The sequence below is a fragment of the Mobula birostris genome, chromosome 11, assembly GCF_030028105.1.
Source record: "Mobula birostris isolate sMobBir1 chromosome 11, sMobBir1.hap1, whole genome shotgun sequence".
In the NCBI taxonomy this organism is placed as follows: Eukaryota; Metazoa; Chordata; class Chondrichthyes; order Myliobatiformes; family Myliobatidae; genus Mobula; species Mobula birostris.
Genome location: NC_092380.1, coordinates 104,767,604 through 104,792,597, shown reverse-complemented (window position 1 = coordinate 104,792,597; position 24,994 = coordinate 104,767,604). Strand labels below are relative to the sequence as shown.

General features: G+C 40.1%; 1 protein-coding gene across 4 annotated transcripts in view; it reads left to right on the top strand.

The window, feature by feature from the left end:
- LOC140205285 (uncharacterized) overlaps positions 1-24,994 on the top strand; it is a 98,651-nt gene that overhangs the window by 53,782 nt on the left and 19,875 nt on the right. For 3 of the 4 annotated variants that reach the window (XM_072272784.1, XM_072272783.1, XM_072272785.1), the window contains exons 18-22: positions 3,141-3,250; positions 5,198-5,366; positions 6,051-6,155; positions 7,578-17,996; positions 18,352-18,521. In XM_072272784.1, coding sequence (XP_072128885.1) covers positions 3,141-3,250; positions 5,198-5,366; positions 6,051-6,155; positions 7,578-17,996; positions 18,352-18,521 — 10,973 coding nt within the window. The remainder of the gene's footprint in view (positions 1-3,140; positions 3,251-5,197; positions 5,367-6,050; positions 6,156-7,577; positions 17,997-18,351; positions 18,522-24,994) is intronic. The other variant, XM_072272786.1, reaches the window with a different exon arrangement.

Genomic DNA, 24,994 nt, shown 5'->3' with positions numbered 1-24,994 from the left:
AGTGTTCCTAAAGTCAAAGTCCTTTCAAAAATCTAGTTGCTCAAAGCTGCTCATTACTGAACCTGTTGTCTCAAAAAGTGCATTTATTGAAGAGGTTAATCAAAACCTTTTTTGGGGGAAGCAGGTGATACGCTTAAAGCTTTGACAGTTGTCGACATGACCGTTGGTTAAGCAGTTCAACTCAAGGTGAACAAAGGACCAAAATTGGTTAAATAGAAATGTCCCTGAGAATTTTGGAGTTGGAGGAGTTTGCAGAGTAGGAAGAGCTGAGAGTAGGAAAGGTTTGAAAACTAGGACATTATTTAACCAGTAGGTAACATTGATCAACAAGTATAAAGGCTGATGTATCTTTGTTTGGGGCATGTGATTATTAGTCCGAGTTGAAGGGGAAGGTTATTAGATAGGACTATGCTTTTATATATTTTCAGAGATGCACTCGCTTGAGAATTATATGTTGGGAGCGGGCAGAAAGGGGAACCTAAAAAATGAGTGAGCACGGAAAGGAAGTATTGTAGGCATTCTGGCTGCTTGATAAGAATGAAGCCTAGTGAGTGACATAATATATGACAATGAGGGTGTATCAGAGAGATAAGATTCGTATCAGGTTTCAGAATTACTGGCTTCAAAGATTTGAATTCAATTCAGAAATTAGAATTGCTTTGCCATAATTATAAATGATGCCATTAGAGATGTTGTTGAGAAGTGCTCACCGCTGTTCCTGGGGAAGAATCCTGATTGGAAGCATTCATACAAGGAAAGGTTGGTTGGAAATAGCTTGGTCATTTGCAAAAACAGGTGGAGGGTGTGGGGTGCATTGGTCTCATCTTTGACCCTTTGTCAAGGAGAGTAATAACACAAAAGGCTAGGAGTCCAGCAATGAATAATACTTCATATTTAATTGTTTCATTAATTATGTGACTTCTGCGCAAGTGGTTTTGAGAAAATTTAATCTCTTGGTGAGCATGCTACAGAATAAGCGCAGTCCATAATTAACCATTAGATGAAGTAAATCATTCATGTGTTTCTGACCAAAGATAAATCCCGTGTATAAGATTTGGGGCAAATTAAACTATCCAAATACGACAGCATACTTTTCCTGATTGGGAGTGCCAGTGGAACATCAACTATACCATTCTTTTAAATTGCTACCACTTTTATTTACTTGTTTCCATCTGTATATCATCATCTTTGTGTGTAGTGCCGTATGACGTGGGCGATCATGGTCCCTTGATCATGATTGTTCTTGGCATATTTTCTAAAGAATTGGTTTGCCATTGCCACCTTCTGGGCAATAACTTTACCAGATAGGTGACCTCAGCCATTATCAATATTCTTCAGAAATTGTCTGTCTGGCGTAACCAGGATTTGTGATACGCACCAGCTGCTTATACGACTATCCATCATCTGCTCCCCTGACTTCACGTGACCCTGATCAGAGGCTAAGCAGGTGCTCCACCTTGCCCAAGGGTGACCTGCAGCTAGTGGATGGTAGTAGGGGAAAAAAAGGCCTGGTCATCACCAAACCTATTTTTCATAGCAGTAACTTTGTAGCCTGCTGCTGAATGATGATGTTGGTGTAAACTGTACTACTGAAGAGAGCCATTCATATGTTTACCATTCTAGTAATGGTCTTGTTTTGATGATGGACATCAGTATCATTAAACAGGCATTGACCTTCTGTCAGAGAGTGACCCTCTTTGGTATGACATGTTACGCTCATGGAAGTCAAAACCTTTGCTGTATTGAAAATAAATGTGATAAGGTTCCTTAAAATTGGAATCATATTGTATGCTCGATGCTTTGTAAGGAAAAAAACCTTCTTTGTTCACTTATCCTGTGCATGAGCTCGTTGAGGAAATGCCTGTAACAGTTAATATAACGTAGCAGTTAACATGCTTTACAGTGTCTGTGACTGGAAGATCAGGGTTCAGTTGCAATCACTGTAAGGAGTTTGTACATTCTCCCTGTGTCTCCGTGGGTTTCCTCCAGGTGCTCCAGTTTCCTCTCTCATTCTATAGATGCAAGAGTTAGGCATGCTATGCTGGCACCAGAAGCATGGTGACACATGTGGGCTGCATTTCATGTTTTGATGTACATGTGACAGATAAAGCCAATCTTTAACCTTTAGATGAGAGGTCAGACTGCATAGCCAGTATTGCTTGAAAGGAACATATTTAGAATGCAGTGTTTTGAATTCATATTTCTTTGTAACTTTGAAGGAGGCTATTCAGCCCATTCACACTAAACTGGCTCTTAAATGATTAATAGAATTTCTCTGGAACCTATTCTAGTGGTTATCCATCAGCTGCGTCCCAATTTTGCTGCCATCCACCTTGACGAGAGTAGTTTATGTAGCAAACTAACCTAGCAACCTGCAAGTTTTCAGGATGTAGGGGGAAACACGAGCTGTTGGAGAACACCCTTGTGATCACAGGGAGATGGTGCAAAAATTCTGCATTCATAGCACCAGAGTTCAGGAGTGAATCTCAGTCACTGGAACTGTCAGGCAATAGCACTGCTACTGTGCCACCACAGACAGGCATCAATGAATAAAAATAATCAAGATATTGTGTAGCATTTCCAAAGTTAGGCTGCTTTGTAGTACTGGAATCTTGGGTCATTCTCAAGAATATTGAGGAAGCAGGAGGCTGGTGAGTCAGGTGCCCAAAGATTTAGCCTTCATCCTCCGTCAATATACTTATTTTCAGCAAGCTGATGTTCAGAAATACATAGCAAAATGAATAAATATTACCATATTTATCTAAATTAGGCATGTGATCACCAGAGATAGGAATGGATTTTATGAAAATAGAAGAGAACTGTCTTTGTCATTGTACTTGTGCTTTGGCTTTTGAGATGATACTTATAAATTATTTTTATGTTATTCAAAATAGATGTAGTTTATTCTGCGTAGTGTTGAGTGGTTTCATATGTGCTGATACTCTTCAATTTCATTAAAGGATGGAAGTTCTGACCAATATGATAGATTCAGTCCTGTAGCTTTGATATCTTTCCTCACTTTCAGAATAGAACTTAGATGGTAGATTAAATTGTGAGCTTGTCTTTATGCCTCAAGTGTGATATGAAAAAATCTAAATATTTTTTGCAAATCTGCTCTAAATTTTACCTTCCTGATGCAGAATGAAGCTGAAAAGTTGCAGAATCAGCTGTCCCATTTGCGAAGCCAGCAAAGCCGTGATTTTGAACAACACCAACAAATTGTTTCAAGTCTGAATGAACGGTTAAAAGGGTAGGAAAACTTGCCACTGTTTTGTATTGACATGAGAGGAGCAGCAATAAAGCTCAATTTCCATAATTTGAACGTCATTTCTTTTTCTTGGCATTGGGAATCAGTCCCCCATAACATTAGCATTTTGATTGCTTTGTCAGTCAGTTCAAGGGAAACCATACGTCAAGCATTTGTTGAAAAGTGAAGTTCTGAAACTCTTGTATACAGGTACAACAGGATATTTTTGAAATTTTTCCTAATGATATAGGAGACCAGTTAGCTTAGTGAGTTGCCCCTGGCTCATGGAGCAGTTCCTAGAGTCATAGAACACTATAGCATAGAAACAGGCCCTTCAGCCTGTCTAGTTCATGTTGAGTTATTACTCTGCTTAATCCTGTCGACCTGAACCCAGACCATTGCCTTCTGTATCTCTCCCATATATTTATCCCTCCAAATTTCTCTTAAGTGGTAAAATCAACTTCGTATCCACCACTTCCACCACATTCCACACTCTCAAGATCATCTGAATAAAGAAATTCCCCCTCATGTTCCCCTTAAATGTTTCACCTTTCACCCTTAACTTATGACTTCTAATTTCAGTCTCACCCAAACTCTGGATAAATCATGCTTGCATATACTTTATCTTTACCCCACGTAATTTTGTGTACCTCTATCAAATCTCCCCTCCTTCTCCTTCACTCGAGGGAGTAAAATCCTAACTTACTCAACCTTTTTCCTATAACTCAGTTCCTCAAGTCCCAGCAGCATCCTTGTAAATTTTCTCTGCACTCTTTCAATCATATTGATATCCTTCCTGTAAGTACAATGCCTATAAAAAGTATTCACCCCCCCCCAGAAGTTTTCATGCTTTATTGTTTTACAATATTGAATCACATTTGACTTTTTTTGACACCGATCAACAGAAAAAGACTATTTTGTGTCAAAGCGGTTCTGTAAGAAAAAAGGGAGATCTTGCTGGCGTTCTGGTGTGCCAATCCAAAGGTCGTTTTAGTACATGGATGTGAGCAGTTAGGAGGTCTGTGGTCCAGGTGTGAGTGATGAGACTAAGAATAATAATAGTTTGGCACAACCTAGAGGGGCCAAAGTGCATGTTTTTGTGTTGCTGTGCCCTGTGACTTATTTTATTTTCCTAGGCATGGAGTCATTGTTCATAATGTCACGCTCTCCTCAGCTAAATTTGGCATAAATTGTCAATCATCTTAAAGTATGACATTTGACTGAATCGAAGGTGCTACAGTTTACAACATGTTGAGTTTGAATTATTGCTTTTTATTTGATTCAGGTTTTTTGCTGATAATCATAAAAACATGTTCTCTGGTCACTGATCCACTTATTTTACAGCCTGCCCTGATATCAGTACGACTAATCAGGGACTGTGATCCGGTAGGTTGGATTCAAATAACACAGTCCTTGTTTCACGTATTCAAAGGTCATAGTGACATGAGCCATTCTCCATAAAAATTGCAGTGTAAAGGTAAAATGAAGAGCTTCTAAGATTACTAGTTTTCCCAGCAGCAGTGATTTCCCATGAATGTTCTTAACAAGGCTAACGTAGTTACAGGGTTTTTTTTAAATACAAATGAAGACGTTTTTCTCCTTCGTCAAATTACTGCAATCATGGAGTTGCACCCCAAAGTTTGGCAGCAGTAGCAGTAACTTAGGAAAGAGGGTTGAATATATAAAGTGGGGAATGTGATTAATTTGCTAGACGTATCAAAGAGCTGGTCGTGGCATGATGGATATGGCATCTGTGCTACTTGATCCGCTTCCATCAAGTAACAAGATAGTTTCTTCGAATTGTTCTGTGCAAATTTTTTTTTATACTTCCATCACGTCTCGCTTAACCATGTCTGTCTTCAGCTTTCCATTTTCCACTCCCCTCAAATATTGCATATAAACTAATAAAACTTGTACTTGAAAGTGAATGACATTGGTGTTAATTTCTAGACTCAGCGACAGAAAAGACTGTTTGGAAGCTTCACTTGCAGAAAAGGAACGTGTGTTGGCAGAGACTTTAGTAAAGTTGATGCAACTGGATAAATATAAGGAATCCTTGAAAGCCCAAGAGATAACCAGCCAAGACCTTACTGAAAAGCTATTACATGCTGAAGAAGAGGTAAGCAATCCAACATGTTCACGCTGCTTTCCATTCATTGCACTGAAATCAGGTTTCATGAACTGACCATTTTATTTGTCTTTTATAAATCTGTTTTCTTTTTATTTGGACAAGCTATTCATATTGCAAATGGAAAAGAAAATCTCATGCATCCTTGAATTTAGCTATGACTTCTAAACTTGTTGTCCTGACTCTGCATCCAACTCACAAAGTCTGCAGGGTCTTGTGTGAGAGATGCTGGTTTGTAAAATTGTGTGCTGCAGTTCCTTCTATTGCATACAAAGCTAGTCCTTCAATAATTATATGACCTAACAGAACTATTTATTTATTATTGATTAATTGATTGAGATACAGTGCAGAATAGGCCCTTCCAGCCCTTTGAGCCACATCGCCCAGCAATCCCCTGATTTAATCCTAGCCTAATCACGGGACAATTTGCAGTGACCACTTAACCCACCAACTGGTATGTCTTTGGAACGTGGCAGAAACTGGAGCACCTGGACACGGGGAGAACATGCTAACTCCTTACAGACAGAGGCGAGAAATGAACCCTGTATTGCTGGTACTGTAAAGCGTACATAGTACGCTACCATGCCACCCCATAATCTTATGTTTATATTTGCTGTAATTCTTTCAGTATAACGTAAAATTTAATGACAGTTAGGAATCTTTTCTTTTTGTTAGCTGGGTTGTGTAACCAAGAAATGCAGTGCTTTTGAACTGGAGTGTGCTGAACTGAAAAATACAGTCCTGGACCTCATGGAAAAATTATCTTCAAGCAAAGAAAAGGTGAGACATTTAAAAAAAAAACAATAGTCATCTATAGTTTTTCTGAATAGAATTATCAGAGTGATGGATGAAGGGAAGGGATCTAAATGGATAGTTCTATCACATAACCAACATAGACTGTGGGCGTAGAGACATCCTATGAGTTTAGAGTTGTGAAGCTATTCTCTGATTTATCATGGTGGATGATTGCATATTTTTTAATGTGGATATGTTATTTGTAGTCCGTAACGTATACATTACTCTCTCAACTTTGGTGCCAGACTAGCAGATTTTCCAGACTATTGGATGTTATTTTTCAATATTCTAATAGATCTTATTTACTCACTTTTTTTATCTGGGTAACTTTAAAGGGAGTGTAGCCAGCAGAACCCTGTGGGTAGGAAAGGAATGTGAGAACTGGGGTCCTGACAAACAGAAAAGGAAATAACATAATTTGCTGAGCCCTCAAGATTTCCATATAGTTGGAAAGGGGGATTATTGGATTATTACTGCTTTGAGAAATGATCACAGCAGACAACCCCTCTGTTACGGAAATGGGTTGCCTTCCTAGGAAACCATATTGTGATATTCCTAATGCGAAGCTACATTATCTGCTCAATTGTGAAGGAACACGAGTTGAAATAAAAGGTTCTTATTTAATTGCATATTTTTCCACATGGTATTTTCGCCCACAGAACTGTCGCTCACTGGATATTTCTTTTAATTTTGCACTACTCTCTGTAAACTCTAGAGACTATTGTAGTGCTTGAAAATCCCAGGAGGTTAGAAGTTTTTGAGATACTCAAGCCAGCCCCCTCTGGCACCAACAATCATTCCACAGTCAAAATCACTTAGATCACATTTCTTCCCTATTCTGACGTTTAGTCTGAACAACAACTGAACCTCTTGACCATGTTTGCATGTTTTATGCATTGAGTTGCTGCCATATGATTGGTTGATTAAATATTTGCATTAGCAAGCAGCTGTACAGATGTACCTAATAAAGTGGCTGTTGAATATAGTTTCTGTGATATGAAACAATTACAAGTTCATTGTATAGCATTCTTGACTGCACTGAATCCTAATGGGATATGAGGTATTGCTCCTCCAACCTGAGAGTGACATCATAGTGACAGTAGAGGAAGCCATGGACTGACATGTTGAAGACCCATTCTGACATGTCAATCCATGGCTTCCTCCACTCTGGTGATGAGGCCACTCTCAGGTTGGAGGAGCAACACCTTGTATTCCATCAGGGTAGCCTCCAACGTGATAACATGAAAATCGATTTCTGTAACATTCAGTAATCACTATTTTTTTCCCCAATTCCAATCAATTACCCTTTTTAGTTGGATGTAAAAAAGCACAGATTCCCAAACCTGTGTGAATTTGCGATATAATAAACCACAACTGAACATAAACATCTTCCTTTGTGATATCCAGGTACAGAAACAGGAAGCTGAGGTAGAAGTTCTATGCCAGGATCTGGAACAGACAAATGATGAGCTGGAACGACTTAATTCAAGTCACTTGGAGGAGAGATCCCGTCTTATTGCTGACCTACAAAGATGTGAAAGAGAGATTGACATTCTTAAGGAAGTCATTGTGGAGAAGGAGCAGGAAAATACTGCTCTTTCTAAGAGAATGATGGAATATTCAGAGGAGAATATTACATTAAAGGAGGAAAATAGATATAAAGAGCAGGAGAATGGAGAACTCCAAGCAGCCTTAGTTAAGGTTGAAAGGGAAATAATGTTGCTGAAGGAGACTCGGTCTGCTGATGAACAGACCATGAATAACAACCTTTCTTCATTAGTTGATCAGCTTTCTAGTATGGAGTCTGAATTGCATAAAGCAAAAAGTGAAATTGAGGCCAAGGAGAAAGAGATTGTGGTTTTAATGAAGCAGATTGGAGAAAACGATGATACAATTCATGATTTGCGCTCAGAGTTACAGAAACAGGACATGTTAAATCAAGCTCATCTTGCTGAATGTGGACCTCGGATATTGACACTGGAAAACAAGGTTGCCGTGGCCACCAAGGAACTTCAGGAAATGACTGCTGCAAACCAGAAAGAAATTGAAAAACTGAAGACTCGGTTGGCTGAAAGTAGTTCAGCAAAAGAAAAACTTGACAGTTCCCTCCAAGAGAAAGAGGAAAACGAGCAATGCCTGGAGAATGAGTTGAAAGCTTTGAAAAACCAGTGTAATAACCTAATAGCTGAGAATATTGGAAAATCAGAGGAGCTTGGCAAACTATCCAAACAACTTGCTGAATACAAAGAAGAAACTGAAGGGAAATTACAGGAAAGGCTGACTATTGTTGCTGCTTTAGAGCAAAAGCTTCAGGGGGTTGATGAAGCAAATTCTCGATTAATGCTTGAAGTACAGACTAAAGAAAGTGAAAGGGAAGACTTAAAGAGGCAGATGGACGAGATGAGCAAATTGGTTACTGACTTGCAAAACCAAGCAAAAGCACTTGATGTAGCAAATGTACAATTGCAGGCAACAGTGGATGATCAAGTTCGGAACCTCACAGAGCAAGCAAACCTCGTAAGAGAGTTAGAAGATAATGCTGTTAATACTTTAAAGATCAACTCCAGTTTGGAGTGTAGTATAAAAGATATGTCTGTTGAAAATGAAGACCTCAAGACCCTCCTAAATGATAAGGAAGGTCAACTATCAAAGCAAAAAGATGTTGTGCAGCAGTTAGAGAATAAAATGGCATCTGAAGCAGAGCTGGTTTTACAACACTCAAGCATAATCTCACAGTTGCAAGAAGAAAAGGAAGCTTTAACTGCAAAGTTAGAGCTTTTAAAATCTTTGGAGGAAAATAAATCCATGGTGGAAAAGCAGTTGCATGAAAAGATAAATGAATGTAACATTCTAAAAGATAAAATTATAGAGCATGAACAAACCACAGAACAGCTCCAAGGGCAAATGCAGTCTGCAACAGCACAGCTTGAACAACTGCAGCTTTCAAACCGTGAAAAGGAGGTAGCACTGGGCAATAAAAATGCTGAATGTACTTCGCTCCAAAACCAACAGCGCAAGGGGCAAGAGGAGGTGATGGAGTTACAAAATCAAGTTCATGTACTCGGTACTGAGCTTGGGAACAAGGATGTGGCTTTGAATGAAAAGTTGGCTGAATTGGATGGCTTGCATGAGGTTTTAAGTCAGCACCAGCTTACTACTAAAAGCTTAGAAGGTCAATTGCAACAATTGACAGAAGAAGGTGAAAATCTCAGGCAGCGGTTAATTGATAAAGAATCACTCCTAAGTATTAAGTCTGATGAAAGCGATCAGCTGCAGAGACAACTTGACCAGAAAACTGCTGAGGTTGTGTTGCTGCAGAAGCAAATGGATGCACTAAATGTTGACAGCGAACGTCTTCAGAATGAGAATAAAGAACTTCAGACATCTTTAAGTCAGCAGGCTACTGAGCATAGTCTGCTGCAGAGAAAGGTGAATGAACATGAACTAGCAACAAACCTTGTCTGGGACCAGACACAGGCACTCAGCACTGAGAATTGTAGGCTTAAAGTGGAACTTGAAGAGTTGAAGTCTACAGTCCAGAGTAAAGTTGGTGAGGCTGCAAACCTTCAGGATCTGTTGTCACAAAAAGAGGAGATGATCACCTCATTGAACAAAGAAGTCAGTGAGTTAAGTACTGCCTCTGCAAAGCTTGCCTTGGAACTTGAAGAGAAGCAGACATCATTGAACCAGCAAGGAATATTATTGCAGCAGGTCCAAGCCAAAACTTTGCAAAGTGAAGAGCAGTTGGGCCAATATTTGCAGTTAATTTCAGGTTTGCAACATCAGGAGCAAGTTCTGGTGACTGAAGCCAATCAGCTCAAGCTGTCTCTGCAAGAGAAAGAAAAAGCCCTGCAACAGCAGAGAGATGAGCTTGGACAGCTCCAGAAAATAGCTAATGAACACCATGCACTGGAAATGCAATCCCTGGAAAATATGGAAACCATTTCTAAACTGCAAAACCAAATCCAGGACTTGACCTATAAATCTCATGAACTGGAGTGTAACATTGAGCAAAGAGACTTGCTGCTGGCCAGTAAAGTTGAAGATTGTGTCAAGCTCAAAACGGTGCATTCCGAAATGGATGATACTGTTTGTCAACTTCGAGAACAACTGGCTGCTGCTAGATCTGAAGCAGATGTACTGAAAAGTGTCATTAAGGAAAAGGAGTTGTCTCTTTTGCAGTTCAAGGAGAGTGCTGCAGCCGGCAAAGAAGAATTAATGTCAAAGATGGAGGTAAAAGAAACTCAAAATGAAGCACTCCATCAAAAGTGCATTCATCTTGAGCATTCATTCTCACAATTAAATAATCAGGTAAATGAACAGAACTCTGAACTGAATCAACTGAGAGAAACTATTGCACAAAAGGAAGCTTCCATTTTGGAACAGAGCAAACTTGTCAAGAGGCTGGAAGACAAAGTGAGTGAGAGGGATTTGTTGAAATCTCAATTCAATGAAAGCACAGAGCTAGTTTCTGAACTCCAGAGGCAGGTACAGCATGTACTTGCTGATTCAAAGAAACAGGAGCAGTCACTGCTGGAGAAGGAAACTGCTTTTAGCCACCTGCAGGAGAGGTTCGCTGTGCAATCGGAGCAGTTCAAGGACCTTAGCAGGGAGCTCAGCAGGAAGAATGAGGAAATAGCAGGACTTCAAACAATACTTAGTGAAAAGGATGTCATCATTCAAACCTCAGAGTGTAACAGCAATACCTTGGTGGCTGAAATTGAGTCAATAAAAGAGGAACTTCAAAAGAGTCGTGTATCATTAAACAATTGTGAGAATATCTTGAAGCACAAAGAGGAAATGATTACTGTCAATCAAAAGAATGTGGACAGCCAGATTGCAGTTCTAAATGCACAAATCCTCCAATATAAGGAAGTTATACAACAACTTGAGGTGGCTAACCAGGATCTGAAGCAAAATGATATTATTGTTCAGAATAAGTATTTGGAGCAGTCACAGCACATTGAGAGCCTTGAGTCGCAACTGAAGACTTTGAATGAAAAGTCAATACAAGAGCATCAAGAAAAAGTGATAAAAATTGAAAATCTTCTGCAGCAGTGTGATCAACTCAGGAAAGAAAATTCAGTGCTGGATCAAGATTTGAAGACAGTGAAAGCAGAGAACGAAGAAATGGATGCCTCCAACCAGAAGCAGTTACAACAAAAATCAGAAGAACTGCAGGTGCTCGAAGAGAAGCTTGTAAGAATGCGTGAGATTAGAGAGGAGCTCGATGTTTCGCAGCATCTGAAGGATGACAATGAACGTCTTCAGAAACAGGTCAGTCTTAAATCAGAGGAAATTTTAAAACTGCAATTTGAAGTTCAAAAATTAGAGCAAAGTCTAATGGAATCAGAAAGAAAGTGCTTGGCAGAATTGAATAAAGAAACTGAACAAAATAGTCTGCTGACTGAAAAATTAAGCTTTTTGGGAAATCAAATAGAGGCAAAAGACGCTAAAATTGACAGCTTGCAAAAGGCTTTAGATAATTTGCAAGACAAGTTTTCTGAACAGTATATGCGATTACAAACCAGTGAACATCAGCTAACAGAACTGACATCCAACTTCACTCAGGAACTTGCTGAAAAACAGTCCAGAATGGATGAATTATCAGCTTTAGTTTCTAGTCATGAAAATGCCATGAGTGATTTAAAGCTTAATCTATCTGGAAGGGAAAAAGAAATTGAGAATTTGAGAAGTAGTATTACTGCAAGTGAGAATACTATTTTGGAAAGTGCAAAGAGCATGGCTGATAAATTAATGTCTTTTGAAGAAGAGAAGCTTTTGCTTCATAATGAGCTCAGCGAAACAAAATTAAGTCATCATCTGGAGCTGGAAAGTTTACAAAGACAAATAGTTGATCTCCAGGATAAACTTCAGAAATCACGAGGTGAGCTCAGAGAAAGGCAGAATAGTTTAGATGATAGTTTCCAACAAAGTCGTTCAACACAGGAACGATTCAGTGCTCTGGAGCAGGAACTGAAAGAGAAATCTCAGCATCTGGAGGATTCCCTGAAGGAAGGGACCAAGCTTTTTGATACTCTGCAAAAGAAAGAACATGAGATACAGACTCTGACTATCCAAATAACACAGCAGCAAGAACTGTTGGCTGCTCTGAGTCAACAGCTGAGGGAGAAGGATGCTTCCACAATTCAGCTTTCAGAATCCATTTCAAAGGAAGTGGTTCAAGCAGCAGACAGAGAGAAACAGCTGAATGATGAAATGCAGCAGCTTAAGTTGCAAAATGGTGTCTCTGCTGAGAAGATTGCTAGTTTCACATGTGAACTTGAGGAGTTAAAGAAACAATCAGAAAAGCAAGATATTCTTCTGAAAGCAAAGGAAGACCAGTACCAAGGCATTGTGACTGAAAACGAACAGCTTTATTCTAAGACGCAAGCACTAACAAAAGAGAGGGACCAACTCAAGAAGAAGTTCCAGGCTGCACTGTTAACCAGAAGGGATCTGATGAAGAAAGTTGATGAATTGCAGCAAAGTGCTACAGCGGATATAGACAAAAGCAGGCAAATAGAAGAATTGCAGGGTAAATGTAGCATGCTTGAAAGCCAAGTGACGAGTAGTCAGAAGGAATTTCAGGAGCTTGAAATGCACCTTGAAGTTCTCAAACAACAGCTGCTAGAGAAAGATGGTGATATAAATATTCTTAGTGAGACACTTTCCACGAAAGAAACATTCATAGAACAATTACAGAAAAATGCAAGTCAGTCTGAAGCAGAGAAAGATGCCCTGTCTGTGGAATTGTTCAAAATTATTCAAGAGAAAGATACTTCGATTGCACAACTCAAATCTGTTTTAACAGAAAAGGAGAAGGCATTTGATGACGAGCGTTATCAATTTAATTCAAACATCAAAGCTCTAAAAACAGCATTATCTAAAATATCAGAATATTCAGATGCAGAATTACCTAACACAAGTGAAGCTCTTGGCAATGGTAGTGGTGGTGTTTCTGAAGTTGTGAATAGGCTAAAGGCACTCAAACAAGAAAAGGAACATCTACAGAAGAAGCTGCAGGCCGCACTTCTGGCTCGGAAGGAAACTATCAGAAAGGCTCAAGAGAAGGATAGGCATCACAAAGAGCAGCTCTCACAACAAAAGGAGGAGTACAACCACATTTCAGAAAAATATTCCACACAGAGCAAAGAGTTAGAGGATATTAAAGAGGAACTGGCTGCAGCCCAAGATGCACATCAAACAAAGCTTACCGAGCTTGAACATAAAAGAGAATTAATAGTGTCTTTGGAAGAGCAGCTACATTCACTCAATAGTTTGCTTAATGATAAAGAACAGATGGTGGAGCAGCTTAAAGTTCAACTTGATGAAGAGGAGAGCAAGATGCTTACACTTGTAAATCAGAATGAAGAAGTTCAGGCCCTTGAGAATAAATTAGCTAATGTGGTTTCCACACTGTCTTTAAAAGAGGCCGGTATGAAAAGCCTTGAAGATGCTAACAACCAGTTACAGCAAGAAAAAGAAGAGTTAATGTCAGAGTTGGAACACCTACAAGTGAGAATTGTTGAGAAGTCAGAAGAGGCAGAAATGCTGAAGCAGTCCATAATCAGTCTGGAGCGACAGCAACAAGAGGAAAAAGAGAGTCTAGCAGCAGAGATTCACCGGCTTCACAATCAGTGCCAGTCTATCCAAGCGGAAGGCAAGGCCCTCAGAATTGCCCTGGAGGAAGCAATGAAAGACAAAGAGAATTACCGTCACTCTTTAGCAAATGAAGCCAAAGATGTGAATTGTCTCAAATCACAGCTGCTGGATTTAAACAATGAAAAAGAGGGTATCCAGGCACAGCTGGCTGCCTTTCAGGTGGAGAATGTAGAGTTCAATGCAACATTGAAACAGTCTTGGCAGTCTCAAGAGGCAGAGGAGGACAGGGTGTGTGCAACTCAGTTACTAGCTGTGCAGTCTGAGCTTGTGAAAGTGCACGAGAATTTACTAGAGCGAGAGAGCACCATAAAGGTATTAGAAGGCACATTGTCTGAAAAGGAAAAGCTCATTGATGAGCTACAGTTGCAAGTACAGAAACAATCTATATTTTATGAAGCACAAAGTGAACGAGCAAAGTCTTGTAGCAATGAAGTTCACCAGAGGTCAGCAGATAGTTCTGAGGAAGGCAAGTCGAAAGAGCTGATGCAGAGAAAGCTGCAAGCAGCACTAATATCTCGGAAAGAGGCTCTGAAAGAAAACAAAACTCTAAAGCATGAAATTAATGTTTTAACATCTGAAAAGGAAGAAATTCTTTCTAAGATTCCTACCCTTGAAAGAAGCTTGGCTGAAATGAAGAGACAACTTGAGCCCTTACAGCAGGCAGCATTAGCACACCAGGAAGAGAAGAGGCGACTTATTTCTGAAGTAGATATTGCATTCGCAGAGAAACGGGATCTAAGTGCTGTCTGTGAAAGTCTAAAGCACACTCTGGAAATTCTAACTCAAGAGAAGCAACAATATTCTGTCCAGCTGGATTCTTTGAGAAGTTCCCAGACAGTAGAATTATCAGAGTGGAAGACAAAGCACGATGAATTAAAGCGTGAATATGAATCCCTTTTGCAGTCCTATGAAAACATTAGCAATGAAATGGATAAGATGAGGCAGATAGTTGAGACAACAAGAAAAGAGAAACAAGAGGTGTTTTTCAAGCTTCGTGATGCTGAAGTGGAGCGGCAAAGCATCAATCGGCAGCTTGAGGAGGCATGTGATGAAAATGAGAAAGTAAAGGAAAAGATGCGGAAGTTAGCAAAATCCAAACAGCAAAAAGTTCAGGAGCTCGAAGAAGAGGTCGAAAGAGTCAATAATGAGTTACAAACTATTGCTGTTGCAAAGCAGAGTCACACAAGCGAATTGTCCACACAATACAATCACCTCCAGGAAGAATACACATTACTGAAGCAGTCTTATGACAATCTTAAAGCAGAGTTTGAGAAAACCCAGAAAGAGAGAGAACATCTTTTGAATGAATTTAATTCATCCATATCTATCATAGAGCATTGGCAGAGTGAAGGTTCATTTTATCAGTCTGGGTTACCATCACAAGTTGACCACAAGTCCCAGGTCAATGAGTCACAGTCTTCGGAATTGCAATCCCTGGGGAACACGCGTACAGCCGAGAAAGGAGAGGTTTACAACCTGGGGCAAGTAAGACACTCACTGCCTGAGAAGCTTCAACAGTTAGAGTTTTGCCTCAGAGTGGAGACTCGTGAAAAAGGTGAAGTAATTACACAACTTGAGCAGGAAATAAAAGCTTGCCAGCAAGAGACTATAAACTTGAATGAAAAAGTAAAAATTTTAGAGGATGACAAATCTCTCCTCCAGGAAGAACTTGAAAATGTCCAGGAAATGTCAGACAAAGTCAAGAATGAGAGAGAGTACCTGGAGGCAGAATTACTAAAAAATGTTGACAAGATTGATCAATTAACTGAAGCACTAAGGACACTTCATATGCAGAAAAATTCACTTGTCAATGAATTAGATTGCTTCAGAGAAGAGAAACGTCATTTGATCAAAGAAAGAGAAGCCCAGGAAGTAAAATTGGTGAAAGAGTTTGAGGAACGGCTCCGGTCTGCTCGAAGGGGTAAGACCACATCCAAAGGTGAAACTAAGGAATTGCAAGAATTATTAAAAGAGAAGCACCAGGAAATAATTCAGTTGCAGAAGGACTGCATCAAGTACCAAGAGCTCATTTTGGACTTGGAGCGAGGAGTCAAAACGTCAGAATCTTCCTGTGAAGAAGTGGGCAGGAAACTAGAATCTATGACTGCAAAAGCTTCTGAATCAGAAAGACAGGTCAAGCTTGTTCAAGAAGAACTTGCGTCTTACAAAGTCATGCTCTGTGACTCAAGAACTGAAGCCGAAAATGCTCGTATGCAATGTTTAGGGTTAACAGAAGATCTACGGAAGACTGAGGAGAAGACAAAAGCTCAAATTACTGAAAAAGAGAAGGAACTTCTTGAGATTTTGGATCAACAGAAAAAAGTTCATCACAAAGAAATGTTGAGTTATCAGGACAAACTGGATATGTTGGAGAGGGACAAAGATAGAGTAGTTGCAGAAATTTTGGAACTGCAAGCTGAAATAAATGGGCGGGATCTCATGATAAAAAAGCTGCGGGATCAGTTGAATAACAATCTGGCTAAACTGGCAGCATTTACCAAGTCTATGTCCTCTCTTCAAGATGACAGAGACAGGATTATTGAAGAGACCAGAAAATGGGAAGCTGGATTCCAAGATACTATCCAAAGTATGGAAAATCAAGTGCAAATGAAAGAAGAAATGTTACAAAGGCTTCATGAGGAGATAAAGGTGAAATCATTCAACCTTCAAGAACTCCAATTCAGAACTTCAAAGCTGGAGCAGACAATAAATGAGCTTAATGTGGGTAGTAAGGATGCTCATGTCAGGCATCAAAGTGAAGTAATTAACCTGAAAGACATTATTCGCCAACATTCAGAAAAAATTGGAGAGCTGGAAGGGTCATTAAAAGACAAAGAGGCAGTCTTATCCAAATTGTCACAGGAAAATAATTACTTAAGCACACAGCTATCTGACATGAGTCAGTCTATGACTGAGTTGAAAGAGACAGAGCAAATTCTGATAAAAGACCTTGCAGAAAAACAGTCTGAGAGTCATCAACTTGAGGCTGATAACGAAAAGTTGTGGGGTGATCTTCAGAAGCAGAGTGCTATTTCCCAGCAGCTGAAGTTAATGTTGAGCAGTAAAGATGCGGAGATCTCAAAGCTTGTTTCATCGAAAGACAGTGAAATTTCTGAGTATGTGGTGGAAATCCAGCAGCAACACAGAAGGCAAGTAGATGATTATGAAAAGAAATTGAAGATTCTGCATCAGGATCACCAGAAAGGAGCCAATGACTTGAAAGAGTTGGAGGTCCAACTTGGAAAGATTAGAGAAGAAAGGGACAAAGCTGTTAGCAAAATGGATGCCTTCACAAAGTCGATGGCCTCCCTGCAAGATGACCGAGATCGTATCTTATCAGAATACACGCAACTAGAACAGCGACATCTGGACATGCTTGGGCAGAAAGATTGCATTATTCAGGAGAGTGCAACTGAAAACAACGAACTGAAGCAAGAAATCAGAAACTTGCTGAATGAGATGGATGACCTTAATTCTGAAAATGCAATGCTTAAAGCACAGTTGGTTAAGCACAGGGAGGAGCTTAACCAGGTCCTATCATTGAAGGATAATCAGTTGAAGGAGCTACTACAAAAACAATTACAACAGATTCAACATCTGGAGCATGAAAAATCCAACTTAGAAGAACAGTGGAAAGCTGCACAAAGTTCCCTGGAAAAAAGTAATGAAAGCCTCAAGTCTGTACAAGAAGAGAATGCACAAATTCTGGAACAATTTTCAAAGTTCAAGGCTGTTGGTTTACAAAGAGAAGAGGATAAATCTGAAGTAAATGAGAGAGAGTTAATTCTTGTGCTTCAACAAAAACTTCAAGCTAAAACTCAGGAATGTGAAGAGCTCAAAAAAGAAGCAAGTATTGGAGGAACCAGCTTAAAGGAGCTAGAAAACAAACGTTCTGAAGTCGAAAGTCTGGCTAAATTAAAGGCAGGAGTTAAAATGTCGGTAAATGCTGATGGAAAAGTGCAGGAGCAAACTGAAGAAAAATTGGCAGGATTGTCGTATTCAGTGATCGAACAAAGACTTTTGGATGCCATGAATGAGAACAAGGAGCTAGCTTCTCGAACAGAATCTTTTGAGAAAATGTTGATGGCTCTACAGAGCGAGAGAGACAGACTTCTGGAGGATATTGAGCAACTCAAAATCAGCCAGACAGATGAACTCAAGGTACAAATAATTTTTTTCCTCTCTGCTACTTCAAGCACTGTTTTAGAATTGACTTTAAAGAAAGGTTTTTATTAATTAATGACATGCAAGGAAACAAGCTCTTGTTTCAGTGAGTAAAGAGAGCAGAGAGTCATCTCAAGATGGTAAATTTGTAACTGGAATTGTTATTGATAGGACTTGTCTCTTAGGATAGCATGCTAAGTAAAGATAAACACGAGATTCTGCAGGTGTTGACAGCATTTTATTTGTGTTGCTAAGTAAATAACATTTTAAGAGTTAGGGTGGATATGGGCAGGGTAAGTTGTAACTTTGATTTAAGTGTCTGTTAAAATTGAATGCTATTTTTTCTTTTCAGGTAAAAGGGTCTGTTAAAGACCAGAAATTAAGGAACAATAATGATTCTTCTGAGATAATGTGGTTCAAAACCAAAGTAGAGGAACTGGAGAAGCTTCTTCAGCAAGCAAAGTTGCAAGAACGCACAGAGCAAGATCTTTCTTCCTGCCAGAATGAATTGGCTGAGCTAAGGTTTGGTCATGCTTACAATGGGATTTCAGTTTGAGTTCAATGCATTTATATTGTGCCATATTGGGGGGAGGAGTCATCACAATAGTGCAACGCTGTTACAACCCAGAGCATTCTGCGCTGTAACTCCAAATATTTTTTTTAAAAACTACCTACCCTTTATACCTTGGGCAGTGAATCATTTTGAAATGTTAGTGCTGTTAGCAAACACAGCAGTCAGTTACATAGCAACAATCAAACTCTCGGAGAAAGAAGCATCAACTAGGGTTGATCAGTTCCACTTTGAATAGTGTTTCTGATGAATTATGGGGTCATAGCTACCATGTAAAAGAACTGATTTGTCTAGGTGGAGGCTTGTACTGATGCTGTAGGGATGCCTTCTGTGAGAGTCATTGGACTCTTCAGGGACTCCAGTGTGGTGGTACAAACTTCCTCAGATTTTACTTCGCTTGGGCTACAGGTGAATGTAAAGAAGTTAATTTCCATTAAATTTGACTTAATTGATTTAAATGTGTTGTTGATTTCTAGTGCTTAATTAAGATACTTATTTTTATATTTTAAAAATTCTGCCTGCCACAGTTCCTGAGAACGCACTGGATTGTGTAGCGGGGCAGAGTGTTCAAAAGAAACGAGTGGGAGCGGTTAGGACATTCGACCTGCCACAGTTCCCGAGGAGACATTGGATTGCGCATAATTGGGCACTTGGCAGGGGCAATAAAAAGAAATTAGGTTTAAGTGGTGTGGCCATTATGTGAGTGGGGCATTGTTAGATTGGGAAGCTCAGGTTTTGACCCATAGAGGCTTTGGTGAGGAGAGGCTAGTGACTAGCAGTGTTCCACAGGGGTTAGCGTTGGGACAGCTTCTTTTCAGGTTATATGTCAATGGGTATGATGGAATTGATGGCTTTGTGGCCAGGTTTGTGGATGGAGGGGCAGGTAGTTTTGAGGAAGCAGGGAATCTGCCGAAGGACTTGGACAGATTAGGAGAATGTACAGAGAAGTGCCAGATGGAATATAGTGTAGGGAAGTATATGATCATGCACTTTGGCGCAAGGAATAAAGGCATAGACTATTTTCTTCATGGGGAGAAAATTCAAAAATCAGAGGTGCAAAGGGACTTCTGCATCTATATTCAGGATTCCCTAAAGGTAACTTACTGGTCGAGTCAGTAGTAAGGAAGGCAAATGCAATGTTAGCATTTATTACAAGAGGACTAGAATATAAAAACTAAGGTGTAATGCTGAGGCTTTATAAGACATTGGTCAGATCGCACTTGGAGTATTGTGATCAGTTTTGGGCTCTTTATCTAAGAAAGGATATGCTGACATTGGAAAGGATCCAGAAGAGGTTCATGAGAACGATTTCAGGAATTAAAGGGTTAATGTATGAGGACCATTTGATGACTCTGGGGGTGTAGTTGCTGGAGTTTAGAAGTATAAGAGAGGAATCTCATTGAAATCTATCAAATATTGAAAGGTGTAAATGGAGTGGATGTGGAGAGGGTTTCCTATAGTGGGTGTGTTTAGGACCAGGGCACAGCCTCAGAATAGAGGGACGTCCATTTAGAACAGAGATGAGGAGGAGTTACTTTAGTCAGAGGGTGATGAATGTGTGGAGGCTAAACCAATGTGTTTATTTAAGTGGAGGTTGATAGATTTGTGATTACTGAGGGCAGCAAAGATTACAGGGAGAGGCAGGAGAATGGGTTTGGGACAGATAGTAAATCAGCCATGATGAAATGATGGGGCTGAATGGCCCAATCCTGCTTCTATGTTTTATTTAATTTTAAATTGCATTTTTACTTTTTAATAGTTCAGTTATAATGAGTTATGAATGTTAAATGTCAAAGACATTCACAAACACTCAATCTGAATGATTACTTTGGGAGTGGGTAAACCTGGGGCATTACAAGGGTGTGGAGTGTGTCGTCTGTGTTTTGACAATCAGCAAGGGGTTCATGTTCCAACAGAAGACCTAGCTTTGGCTTAGTTCGAGAATGAGCTGCAAGGCAGGTGGTAAGGAAGTGGTTCACTGGTCACTCCATCCCATTCCCAAGCAAAATATCTCTCCCTCTATATTGTCCTGAAATCTCAGCCTAAAATCGAGAGTCACTTGCTGCAGAACGAACCATATATTAAACGTGCTTAACATCTGAGCAAAGTGGAATTCATTATATCAGCTGATCAGCTCCTTAATTACTGATCATGATCAAGCAACACACATAAAAGTTGCTGGTGAACGCAGCAGGGCAGGCAGCATCTCTAGGAAGAGGTGCAGTCGATGTTTCAGGCCGAGACCCTTCGACAGGACTAACTGAAGTTCAGGCCATCCTGGTACGGGAGATTAGAGTTGTCTGCTGCTCAGTGTTTTTCAAGAGGTGATGGCCAACCCTCTAATGCTGCTGCAGTCTGTGTGATGGAAGTACTTCCACAGCTGTTGGATACCATCCACTTTGAAAGAAAATTGCAGGTGATGGTGTCCCAAGGGTTCACTGTAGGTGGAGGAGGCCGTGAGTTTTAGAGATCAGAATTAGGATCACTTTATTGCCAGCATGTGAAACATACCTGAACTGTGGTTTGCTGCCACGCATAAAACCACAGGACAATACCATAATGGACAACGCAACAGCAACTAACAATTTACAAGACAGTACAATGTAATGCAAAAGCCACGAGTAACCAGCAATGATCAGAATGGTCACATGCGCAAATGTCAATAATCAAACACATAACTGAACATAAACAGACTCAATAATTATCACAGATCAAGGAGAGCAGGTAAAGCCATTTAAAGGATGTTGTGCAGGGACAGTTACGGTATTATACCTGAGTGGGTTTTGTTGAGAAACTGGATAACTACAGGAAAGAAGCTTCAGAGGTGATGGATGTTTAGCATCTCCCTGATGGAAATTTGGTGAATGCTAGAGTGGGTGGTGTCAGCAGTAATTTTTCCAGCTCTTTTCTTTACTCTGGCGATGAATAGAACTTTTAAGGTTGAACTCTGACGCCCAGTGATCTCCGCTGAGTGGACCACTCACTGCAACCTGGACTTGGAGAGGGAGGAGGCAGCGGAAAACCAAACAGTGATAGAGGTGGTCACAACACTCCCAGTGATAGCTGAGTAAAAATTCATCAGGGTACCACCCTGAGATGTTAAACTTCCTAAGCTGGTATAGAAAGAACAATCTGCTGTGCTTTCCTAATGATGAGCGTAACATACTTGTCCCACTTCAAAGTATTAGTATTGGTAATGGTAATCCCCAGGAATTTGAATAGTCATAGTCATACTTCATTGATCCCGGGGGAAATTGGTTTTCCTTACAGTTGCACAATAAATAATTAAATAGTAATAAAACCATAAATAATTAAATAATAATATGTAAATTATGCCAGGAAATAAGTCCAGGACCAGCCTATTGGCTTAGGGTGTCTGACCCTCCAAGGGAGGAGTTGTAAAGTTTGATGGCCACAGGCAGAAATGACTTCCTATGACACCTCTGTGTTGCATCTCGGTGGAATGAGTCTCTGGCTGAATGTACTCCTGTGCCCAACCAGTACATTATGTAGTGGATGGGAGACATTGTCCAAGATGGCATGCAACTTGGACAGCATCCTCTTTTCAGACACCACCGTCAGAGAGTCCAGTTCCATCCCCACAACATCACTGACCTTACGAATGAATTTGTTGATTCTGTTGGTGTCTGCTACCCTCAGCCTGCTGCCCCAGCACACAACAGCAAACATGATAGCACTGGCCACCACAGACTCGTAGAACATCCTCAGCATTGTCTGGCAGGTGTTAAAGGACCTCAGTCTCCTCAGGAAATAGAGACGGCTCTGACCCTTCAGCCTCAATGTTCTTTGACCAGTCCAGTTTATTGTCAATTCGTATCTCCAGGTATTTGTAATCCTCCACCATGTCCCCACTGACCCCCTGGATGGAAACAGGGGTCACCGGTACCTTAGCTCTCCTCAGGTCTACCACTAGCTCCTTAGTCTTTTTCACATTAAGCTGCAGATAATTCTGCTCACACCATGTGACAAAGTTTCCTACCGTAGCCCTGTACTCGGCCTCATCTCCCTTGCTGATGCATCCAATGACTCAACTACGAACACAGCGTGACCATTAATTTCCAAGTGAGTGGGGTAGGTAAGGGGTTATTGGCAGAAGTCACTCCTCATTTCCATTGTCTTGAAAGCATTAAGTTCCAAGTTGTTACGAGCACACCATGCTGTGAGACAGTCTACCCCTCTTAGATAGCAGATCACATCATTATTAGAGATGAGACCAACTTCAGTCATGTCATCTGTGAAATTTAGGATTTTAATAGATTTGTTCGGAGGTCCAGACATATATATAAAGTGAGAATGGTTGGTGTATTAAAGACTTGGAAAAAGGCTCTTAATGTTAAACTTCGTAATCTTTGCACTCCTGTGATGGAGGCACAGCATGCTTAGGTCTGAATCAATTAGGAATCGTGTCAGTTCTTTGAGTTGTACACTTTTCTGATCAATGTTTTGTGGGTAGTGGGTCTCTATTTACCTGGCTTTCAATCTGTTCTGGTAGCCACAGAATTTAATAAACAATTTCAGATACGTTTCTAATTAGTGGTGAACTGTAGAATCTTGAGAGCAGAGGACTTGGCTGTGGTAATGCTTAGCTTTTCTTTAGCTATTTTTGCTTGTGTTAACCAGAAGTGTGTCTGCTCATCGATCAGTTATTTGGATAATTAATGGCTCAGAGAATGGTAAGAATTTGGAATTTGGTGGGGTCAGATGATAAGTTGGGTAAGTGTTTGGAAAATAATTTGCAGGGCTCTTGGGTAAGGGCAGGGGAGTGGTACAATTGTCTTGCTCTACAGTGATGAGTAAGTTGAGTATTTTACTAATCATTCTGCGGTTTGATATATTAGTTTTATTTGAAAATTTCAGCTGCTAAACTAAAGGAGATACGAGGCAGCTTTAGCAAGTAAGGTGAAAATCAATCCAAAGGGTTTCTACAGTTATATAAATAGCAAAAGGATAATGAGGGATAAAATTGGTCCCTTAGAGAATCAGATGTGCGGAGCCAAAAGAGATGGGGGAGATTTTGAACAATTTCTTTTCTTCGGTATTCACTAAGGAGAAGGATATTGAATTGTGTAAGGTAAAGGAAGCAAGAAGGGTAGTTATGGAAAGTATGACGATTAAAGAAGAGGAAGTACTGGCACTTTTAAGGAATATAAAAGTGGATAAGTCTCCGGGTCCGGACAAAATATTCCCTAGGACCTTGAGGGAAGTTAGTGTGGAAATAGCAGGGGCTTTGCCAGAAATATTTCAAATGTCATTAGAAACGGGGATGGTGCCGGAGGATTGGCGTATTGCTCATGTGGTTCCATTGTTTAAAAAGGGCTCTAAGAGTAAACCTAGCAATTATCGGCCTGTGAGTTTGACGTCAGTGGTGGGTAAATTGATGGAAAGTATTCTTAAAGATGGTATATGTAATTATCTGGATAGACAGGGTCTGATTAGGAGCAGTCAACATGGATTTGGGCGTGAAAGGTCATGTTTGGCAAATCTTATTGAATTTTTTGTTGAGGTTACTAGGAAAGTTGATGAGGGTAAAGCGGTGGGTGTTGTCTGTATGGACTTCAGTAAGGCCTTTGACAAGGTTCCACACGGAAGGTTAGTTAGGAAGGTTCAATCGTTAGGCATTAATATCGAAGTAGTAAAATGGATTCAGCAGTGGCTGGATGAGAGACACCAGAGAGTAGTGGTGGATAACTGTGTGTCAGATTGGAGGATAGTGTGTAGCGGTGTGCCTCAGGGATCTGTACTGGGTCCAATGTTGTTTGTCATATATATTAATGATCTGGATGATGGGGTGGTAAATTGGATTGCCAAGTATGAAGATGATACTAAGATAGGTGGCGTTGTGGATAATAAAGTAGGTTTTCAAAGCTTGCAGAGAGATTTAGGCCAGTTAGAAGAGTGGGCTGAAAGATGGCAGATGGAGTTTAATGCTGAAAAATGTGAGGTGCTACATTTTGGTAGGACTAATCAAAATAGGACATACATGGTAAATGGTAGGGCATTGTAGAATGCTGTAGAACAGAGGGATCTAGGAATAATGGTGCATAGTTCCCTGAAGGTGGAATCTCATGTGGATAGGGTGGTGAAGAAAGCTTTTGGTATGCTGGCCTTTATTAATCAGAGCATTGAGTGTTGGAGTTGGGATGTAATGTTGAAATTGTATAAGGCATTGGTAAGGCCAAATTTGGAGTATTATGTACAGTTCTGGTCACCGAATTATAGGAAAGATGTCAATAAAATTGAGAGAGTACAGAGGAGGTTTACTAAAATGTTGCTAGGTTTCATCTCCTAAGTTACAGAGAAAGGTTGAACAAGTTAGGTCTTTATTCTTTGGAGCGTAGAAGGTTGAGAGGGAACTTGATAGAGGTGTTTAAAATTATGAGGGGGATTGATAGAGTTGACGTGG